At 33.9% G+C, this 10,183-nt stretch overlaps 1 protein-coding gene across 1 annotated transcript in view; it reads right to left on the bottom strand.

The window, feature by feature from the left end:
• The window catches only part of LOC116347448 (zinc finger protein 271-like), a 3,800-nt gene extending 539 nt beyond the window's left edge, over window positions 1-3,261 (bottom strand). Inside the window, 3 exon segments of the mRNA XM_031778026.1 lie at window positions 219-1,069; window positions 1,134-1,205; window positions 3,149-3,261. Coding sequence (XP_031633886.1) covers window positions 219-1,069; window positions 1,134-1,205; window positions 3,149-3,261 — 1,036 coding nt within the window.
• Window positions 3,262-10,183: the final 6,922 nt, after the last annotated feature.

Here is a 10,183-nt window from a genome sequence, read left to right as displayed (position 1 = left end):
TTCTAGTGCATTCTTTGCAAGAGTAACAAACTTCTTCTTGTTTTCATCCCTGTTGCAAAGATAGCACTCATATCGACGTCGTTCACACTCCCTTTCATGTAACTCTTTTTCAATAATTTGTGAAAATCCACGATGACACCCTGAACAGTGGAACAGACTATCCTTATGAGTTCTCATATGCCTAGTGAGATGAGTTTTTCGTGTAAATTGCTTCTTACACTGATCACATTGATGTGGTTTTTCTCCAGTGTGAATTCTCCTATTACTAGATATATTCGAGTTTGTTTCTAATTTTTTGTGGGATCTCTGAACATCCATTTTCTTTTTCTTTGTTTGACCAGCGAATCCTCTATTGGATTTCTCTTTGTTTCCATTACATTTATTTTTTTGAGAAAACCACTTATCAAGTGTCGACTGACCACTAATCACATTTCCAGCTACATTCACTTCAACAACAGATTCGGAAATGTTCACTGCGTTCGTCGCATTTTCATTATTTTCATCACTGATTGCGCGACTTGCATCTTTCGGATCAACCCTTCCCTTGGACACTCGTGATTTCTTCCCGTATGGTTCACATACATTTGTCTCGTTGTTGTCACCAATTTTATCTAAAATATTCGCAGAATTTGATCGTACACGCTTCGCTCCATTTTCAATGTTTTCTTTGTTATGATTTTCGTCACTTTCGATTTTGACACGATCAGAGCAGTTTGACTCTATCTTATATGCACGCGTCAGTTGATTGGCCGGAACACGAACTATTGGAATCTCATCACTTTCCATATCCTCTTCTTTTATTTCCACATTGGGTATCTCCCCGACAAAAGCTTGATCATCGCTTTCATCATGATCATCCTCGGTTTTAATCTCACTATCAACATTTTGAAAAGCAGTCTCTCTGGGCGGGTTCGAACTGGTGCTAGGTCTTTCATCTGAGTCTTCATCATTGCTGATTTTAATAATTGCATTTGAGTTGTTATTGTTGGTTGAAATTGGAGCGACACTTCTACTTTGACGATTACTGAACGACGATTCACATTCAAATTTGGAATAAACTTCATTTAATCTAAAGAAAAGAAGATATTATCATTAATGAAGGGCATAAAATACAAAATTCAAGAATAAATTACCTGTCAGTTGAACGCTTTAGACAATATTTCTGATGTGCTTGGTGGAACGATTGACCTGATTGTTCGAAATAGCTATTAATATTTCGTAATGAAGACATCGCCTGGCGTTCAATGTTCGTCAACATTTTGTCCAGTTCTTGCATCCAATCATCGGCCGACATTTTCGAACAGTTTCCAGTGATATGATACTCGACAAAAATTTAAAGGCAAGATTTCGGTTTAGTTTTTGAGACTCAAACAATTTGATATAAGGTGCAACTTGCAAAAAATTAACAAAATACACAAAACAACTGAATATTGTGATAACCAAAGTATAAAATTGAATTCGCTTGAACTTCACAAGTTGTTTTCTTAACGAAGACGTGTTCACGACTGAATTTGAAGAAAATTTCCTTTGAAGATTTGAAGTTATTTTACTTCAACAAATAAAATGTGAAAAAGACAAGAAGAAGCCATTTTGAAAGCATTAAGAAACGAGTTTTATTATGCATTGTCCCTAATTATAACTATTCGACTTTGGATCTACATCAAGCAACTAGGTAATGTGTTGAGCGCATTTTTGAGAAGCAAGAAAACATTTTATTATATGGTACTAAATTATAAAAACTAAAAATGAACGGAGAAATTTCTTTGCATTTTCTTATTCTTTTATTCGGTTAAACAGAAGAAAGCATCAACAAGATGTAAACCAAGCCTTACTTTGTTTGGTTTGTGGCCAGGATTGAATTCGAGAGAAAAAACAATATATAATTTAAAATAACGAAAAAAGAACAATAGAGACAAGTCAAATTTGAGAAAGACATACTAAATCATTGGACTTCATTATTGTAATATACAAGTGATGGTCGTAATATGATGGTCGATAACTAAAAGTTATCGATTACGCATGGTAAACATTGTTTGGATGTACCTTTATACACCTTCCAAGAAATTTTCAAAGTGAAAATGATAACGCATGTCTAGTGCTACTCCAGAGAATGTTTTAATGATGAAATTTCTTATCTGTCTCAATACGATTTCAGCTCTAATTTTCAAAAATTTTGCCATAGTGCCAAACTAATAATAGAAATGCGAATTGCGAAAAATCTCACATTTCAAGTAAAAATGTGAAAATTAAGGATTTTTTCTTTAACCGACCAGAATAATTACCATGAAATGAAAACAAATTATGGTGTTTGATGCACCGTTGGAAAGGTATTTATGAGTAGAATCGAATGGGAAAGTGAAATTTAGAAAATCAACATTAGTGGAGTGGATTTTGGTGTCATGAATGTGAAGATGTCGAAATGTTGATTTTTTCCATGAAAAGGTCCCCCACGTGGAATAAGATGGTATCATCAAATTTGAGATCCATGTATTCTCCGAAGTGATTTTGGTGACATGAATATGAGAACACTGAAATTTTGAACATGGTTCCAAAAAGGACCCTCCCAAAAATTTTCATGGAGTCAAAAAAAATAAGACAGAAGGAAAGGTATTTAAGAGTAGAATCCGATTAGGTAAAAAAATTTGAAAAAAATTTCCAAAAATATATCCGTGAAGTGGCGTAAAACGGAAAAAAGGAGAATTTCATACATGTCTCCATTCAGAGCTAACCTGGAACGCCTAAATATCATTTTAAAATTTTGAAAACACCTTTATGGGATAGATATGATCATTTTGCATCGGTTATGAGCAAAGCCGACATAATTCTGCAAAATGTGCAAAAAATGAAGCACCCTAATGAATGTGCAATGTACATTTAAGTTTAATTCAACGATATTCAAAACAATTTGAATTTTAAATTTCAATTTATTGGATTTTAATTCTTTTCGATGAAACTTTGATCGAACTCAACTTAGATGCACATCTTACATTTATATTGATTCCACTCCTCTCCAGTCTTTAAACAGCCAGCAGTTTCTTCTTATTTTGAGTTACACTGATGGTGAGGTTTTTTAGCAAAAGACTTTTATACTCCTTTCCATATGCTTCGTTAACAATATTTTCTGAAAATCCAAGTTAGTGGAACAAACTATCCTTTTGATGAATTATGAGTTCTCATATGCATTTTGAGACTACTTCTATGGCTAAATCGCTTCTTACACTGATCACATTTATATGGTTTTTCTCCAGTATGTATTCTCATATGAATTTCTACCGCATTCTTTGAACCAACCGTAGCAAACTTCTTCTTATTTTCGTCTCTGTTGCAAAGATAGCACTCATATCGACGTCGTTTACACTCCCTTTCATGTGCTTCTTTTTCAATATTTTGTGAAAATCCACGATGACACCCTGAGCAGTGGAATAGACTATAGTATATATAGTAAATTTTAAATGTTTTATATTCGCCAGTAAGTGTTTTAATCGAAATTTTGTTTGTATTATTATTAGTCTCATCCATAGTGATTCAAATGAATAATATGGACACTGCAACAACGAGCAATAAACTAGACGACGACTTAATTGCCGAAAATATTGTTCAAGCCATACTGACATTACCATGAAACCGCCAGCCCAAGTTTCGCCCAAGCACGTCCTGAATACCCTTAACAATCATTGTATTTCCCAAATTTTGTATCGTATGGAAAATATTGAAGATTTTTTAGGCGCAGCTCCCCATAAGCTTGAAGTTATTGAAAATTTTGAAATTAAAACATGTGAAAATATGTAATGGCTCGAAATGGCTTGCACGTGAATGTCAAAAATTGGAAAAGGCTGTGCTATTGAATATAGTTGGGTTGATAGACGAAGATCTAATCAAATTTATAGAACTTAATCTGTTTCTGAATACAAACGTGCGTAGACAGAATTCATATGTGTGTGTGCGCATCATGGAAAGATTTATGTGGGTGTTTAATTGGTTGCGTTGAATGCGAGAATGCATTGTGCGTGTTTATTGCAATTGAATTGTCGACTTGATCGTTCATGACAAAAAGCCATTGAATTGGATGTAATATTGGCTACATGAAATTTCTATATATCGTGAACTGTCTGCCTCTCTCAACGAGTAATCGTTTCGATTTAGATCATGTCAAGTCGATGATGTGGCAACTGGCAATGTGTTGTTTTAAATTTTTTTGTTTCACATTTGTGGAACATGTTCATAATATAGAGTCGGTGTCACATAAACAAAAAAGATATCATAATGCAAATGCATTAGCCAAATAGAAGCCTTCTATAAGAAGACAAATAGTCCGTGCCAGCGTTTTTCGTCATCGTCGAAGAAATAAAATAAACTCCAGCATTTGAATCAAAAAATAATAGTTTAATAAAAAATAAGTCCCTGAGAGTTTCATCACAATTGAAGGAAAAATGAGTATACCTACCATAAAAAATCGAAAAATTTGTATGACAGGTACACCTATTCTGAATCGGAATTGCTTCCAAGTTGCTGGGATTATGTAGGTATTTCGGTGAGAAAATAAGATCCACGTGTTTTCACGATGATGTCACGACTGTAGATATACATTTCAGTTCAAAAACGGGTCACTTTTGAAGCACTAAGGTGTGCTTGGTGTGGAATCGACGTATTTCACGTTGATCTCGTTATAATTCGCTAGTGCAACGTATGCACATACCGCATATGATATGAATGATGAGTACTTGAATTCGAATCCTCTACCTATCTCTGCTGTTTTGTGCCAGTCTCTGCTGTGCCTGTCAACTATATTCATTTATTTATTTATAACGAAGCCCACATTTACGTCAATATATGAATGTTCATTTGTTATTAAAATGGCCGAAATAAATTTCACATACGTAAAATATACCTTCGGAGATGAAAAATTCATCTACACTTTCAATGATGCTACAGCCTTGTCCTATAAGATGCGAATCATTGTGAACATTATCAATGAAAATCCAAGCACAAATATATATGTTATTAGTGGATGCCACGGATGTGTAAGTAGCAACAACTGGGAAAATAAAGGAACAAAGGTGGTCCACGAAAAAAATGATATGAGGAATTTTTTTTTTTTCTCAAAAATAAAAAATCGAAAATTTTGTATGGGAGGCACCTTTATTTTTGGTTGAAATTTCATGAAACTTGGTGATATTACTTATTTTGGTCAGAAAATAAGATTCACAAGTTTTCATGGTGATTGGGTCACTGCAATTTCTCATGATTTTCCAGTAAAATGTACCTCCATTCCTTTCAAGTCGCTGTCTTATATGGAACCGTAAGTTGAAAATTCCTTAATATCTTGAATCTGGGGACTTTAAGACATGTTTTTCCAAGTGGCCATAAAATTATACCAAAATTGTTCCACTCTAATATATATCTTCACGCAAATAAATTGTAATCTTTCGTGCTCCTTTCAGTTTCTTTCGTTCGTTATTCAATGCCACCAGATCAAGTACTCGAGTATCTTTATTGAAGTGAATTCCACCAGACAATTCACTAACTGTGATTCTATTCAATTTTGGTGAACGACGGATAAACATTAATATTTTATCCACGGATGCAACCTCACAACCGATCCGATGAAGATTGACCAAACGATCTGGCAATTCTACCCAATTGGTAACATTGAAAGCACACGAGATAAATAATTCTTCAAGTTTGGTTAAATCAGGTATAAGGATGCTTTCCAAGTCATTCCATTCGATTTTGACTTTGATCAGAGCCTTCAACGTAACCAAAAAATCAGCGTCCTTTTGTTGAATAGCAATTCAATAATTGAAATGTAATTGCTCGTATAATTTGTTTTCATAAAGTTGATTTAGTAATTGGATACATTTTCTTAAATAATCCCCACCAATTGGAATAGTGATTGAAAAAACATCGAATTTGGTTTTCGTTTCCAATAAATAATCAAAATTTCTTAAAAAACAATATGCATCCGTTGAGAATGAACGAATATTGGAATTTAAATTAAAAAATTGAGGCAACTCCTTAATTTTTTGAACTTTGAAAGATTTGTATTCCAATTCAAAGTGTACAAGTTTAGGGTATGTTTTACGAAGCCAATCGTTGCTCGTTCCAATTATTTTGGATGGTTTTTTACCCATTTTTCCAATCACACTCAAATATTCCATTTTTTGCATGCACTGAATATAGCTTCAAATGGATTAACATCAATTTTGCATTCATCGAATTTAATTGTTTCCACTTGACATAAAATTTCTCTCAAATATTCAATTTCAACTAGATTTATTCTAACTCTTACAAATTCAATACTTTTGAGAGATTGATAAGGATTTGAACGCAAATAACAAGCGTTCTTTGATAAAGGATAAAAAACTGTAACATTGCTTATAAATTGGCTAAAACAATCAATTTCCATATCCCATATTGGGGGCCACATTGATGCGTGAACACTATTATCTTGCCAAAAATATCGGAGCCGTGGACGTTTTTCGTGCAACCATTGGCCAACATTATGACATAGCCACTTACAAGTTTTACCAAAAGCAAGCAAGTCTTCAATTGATAGCAAACCAAATAATTCTTGTAGACAATCGTAATTCAATCTACAAATCGCCGGTTGCAATCGTAAATTTGATCCATCCGCAGCCGCAACGTTATTTTGATTTATTTCAGCACATTCATCAGGCGGTGTTTCCATTTCATTATTCGGACCAACAATACAGGCACCAAAGGAAACTTGGAATTGTTCCATACATTGTTGTAAAAACTTGCGATATTGTGACGACATTGCTTGATCGTAAATAATTATTGATGCAAAATGTTATTAACGCCTTTTTACTTTTTTTTACTCTCCTGTTGAAATATGTTATCTTCCACTCTAATCTATGGACACAGTAAATATTTTCATTTATTTTATCAAAATAAAAAAGGAATTTTTGTTGAATTTAACGAAAGAGAAAAATAGCTGTTATTAATTAACACTTGTTGCACTGTTTATGCTGAGCTTAACTTGGCTGGTGACTTGCTGCTTTGACGAACACAAGATAATTGATGAACATTGGGTGGAGTGTTCCACTTATTACAAAGTTGTGAGCTAAAAAATCTTTTAAGTTGTCTGGAATTTGAATCGGTCAGTTCGTCTCTTAACGGCTCTCTTAATGCGATACTAAATATCAAATGGAAGTGGATGCTAATGAGTACAAAGTTCTTCATTAGTTGCAAGAGTAATGCGAATACCATCATTGTAGTTGTTTTATGACATGAAGACATGTTGTTTTATGACACATAGAGAGAAATTTCTCTCGCCTCGAACGCCATATAAATACTGATCAGCATATTGGCATCATACTTTTGAGAGATTGATAGCGATTTAAACGCATATGACAAGCGTTCTTTGATAAAGAATAAAAAACTGTAATATTGCTTATAAATTGGCTAAAACAATCAATTTCATAAAGAAATTTCTCCGAAAAAATGAACTTGAGTGCATTTTCGACAAACAAGAAAACATTTTATTAGTAGCAATGAAATTATAAAAACTAAAAATGAACGGGAGAGATCTTTTTGCACTTTCTTACTCTTCTGTTCATTTAAACAGTAGAAAAATTGAAGGCAGCGCTGTCATTTACTTGCTCATTATGAATTCAACCGTAATACTTGACTCAACATCTTAGACGTTCAGAGAAGGTGTGTGCACATTCACTCAGCCGTTCGTCATATAAACAGACATTTTTTATTGCAACCTGTAATTACTGAAGAAATTTAATCTCCGTGAAAAAAAGTAAATTTTAAATGTTTTATATTCGCCAGTAAGTGTTTAAATCGAAATTTTGTTTGTATTATTATTAGTCTCGTCAATAGTGATTCAAATGAATAATATGGACACTGCAACAACGAGCATTAAACTAGACGACGACTTAATTGCCGAAAATATTGTTCAAGCCATGGAAACTGACATTACCATGAAACCGCCAGCCCAAGATTCGCCCAAGCACGTCCTGAATACCCTTAACAATCATTGTATTTCCGAAATTTTGTGTCGTATGGAAAATATTGAAGATTTTTTAAGCGCAGCTGAGGTCTGTGATCGATTCCAAGAAAATGCGAAAGCATGCCTTCCGCGGAACTGGAAACATTTCAAAATTACCGACTTCGAATCGTCACCTCATCACCTATCATTGGAACGTGTGCCCAAATTCTTAAGTATCTTTGGTCACTTGCTATTATCAGTCGAATTGGACGTTTACGTAATTACGACAATTATGAATCAGAATATTATCAACATGATCGCTGTTTTGTGTGGCGAAACATTAAAAAGTCTGAAAATTCGTGGAAACTATGATATTGATTTGAAAACACGATCATCGTTCAAGGTCCTCGAAAAAATTGAATTATTCGGTGGTAAATGTTCGAACTTTGATGTCCCCATAAGCTTGAAGTCATTGAAAATTTTGAAATTAAAACATGTGAAAATATGTAGTGGCTCGAAATGGCTTGCACGTAAATTTCAAAAATTGGAAAAGGCTGTGCTATTGAATATAGTTGGGTTGATAAACGAAGATCTAATCAAATTTATAGAACTTAATCCACAACTTCGAACTCTAAAATTGTTCATGAGTGACTTAAATCAATCGATATTCGAAAGTGTTGGTCGTCGATTATCAAGTCTCGAGCACCTATACATTAATGTGCATGATCCCGATTTACAACTAATGGTATTGAGCAAACTACGACATTTAAAAAGTCTGCATATATTTTGTTATGTTGATGGCATTTCAGTGCGCGCACTGATCAATGAGATCGTCAAAAATGCAGTGCCCCTTGAGGTTGTGACAATCCGTTGGGCCGATCTAGATTTCGTTGAAAGTTTGGCAGAAGCCAAAACGATCAAAAACCTTGTAGTGTGTAACGTTTCTAATAAAATGCTACTACATATCGTTCAGAATCTACCACTTTTGCAATTGTTGGAAGTTCATTCTTGGCTAGTGACACTTGATGGGATCGTGGAAGCCTTGAGATATGGACGAAATTCACAACGAATTGTGTTTTATTCAAATGAATTTGCCTTAGATGCGGACGAATACAATTCAATTTTGGCTTTGACGCGTGATCGTGATATGACGGTGGAAATGGACATAAGTAACAAGGATTCTATTCCCAAAGACGTTTTACAAGCCAACCAAAAATGGATTAAGATTTCTAATGTTTGCACTTGAAAGAATGTGTGAGATTTTTTTTTTGGATTTGAATTTGTTATGGATTGTATTAAACTAGATTTAAGTTCAGTGTTAAAAAAATCTATGTATTCTGAATAATTATATTTTTTTTGATTAAAAGTCGATATTATCAATAAAAGCTCAGTTTTACTTGACTCTATTTGAATTCAAATCAGAGATATACAGCAATTCATGCGGAAGTATTTGCGTTAATTTGGCTGAAAGTGTACTTTTCATTGGTTTTGAGCAGGGGTCCGAGAGTTGCGATTATCCACTATCTCGACACTAAATACCTCTTCTTTCGACTTGCTAAGGTTTTTTTGACGTTTTCTGGTCAATTTCGATCCCCTTTCCCATAAAAAAAAACACAAATGTCGATTTATTTTTGGTAGGCGGAAATATATATAAAAATGTCATTTTTCGAAAATTGGCAAGTCCTTGAGCGAATTTAGAGCATATTAGCCGATATTTTTTGATGCCAATCGATTTGTCGTACCTGAAAATGGTAGAAACCGGAATCTTATTCAATGGCGCCAAAAAAATTGTTTGTGACACCCTAATGGGTTTAATATCTGTCAGTGACTCGAAGTTTTAGTTAAAAGTGATTTCAAGACTTGTTTTATCCTGAATCGTGATGTATTGTTCTAGAAATAGTCAATTTACCGATTTGATATTCATTTTTCTTCTCTGAAAGCCCATTAGAACTGATAACCCTTTATCAATGCGACAGTGTGATCTAAACTGTAAAAGAGAATAATTTCGATGGTGGTAAAATGAAGAAAGCCAACTTTGATGGTATTTCATTAATCATCGAAATTCAAAATTTCAATCAGTAGAAACACGCGCGGGCAATGTTCAAGCAATTCCACATAATGAACATTTCAAATGACTGGCCATTAAAATCAATGGATTTTGCTTGACGGTTTTATTACTTCATAACCAAGATAAAGCGTCAAATTATGCGGCCGCCAATTCAA

The sequence above is a fragment of the Contarinia nasturtii genome, unplaced genomic scaffold (genome assembly GCF_009176525.2).
Source record: "Contarinia nasturtii isolate CC-2019 unplaced genomic scaffold, AAFC_CNas_1.1 Cnas_scaffold_1905, whole genome shotgun sequence".
In the NCBI taxonomy this organism is placed as follows: domain Eukaryota; kingdom Metazoa; phylum Arthropoda; class Insecta; order Diptera; family Cecidomyiidae; genus Contarinia; species Contarinia nasturtii.
This window is presented reverse-complemented; position numbering and strand designations above follow the sequence as displayed.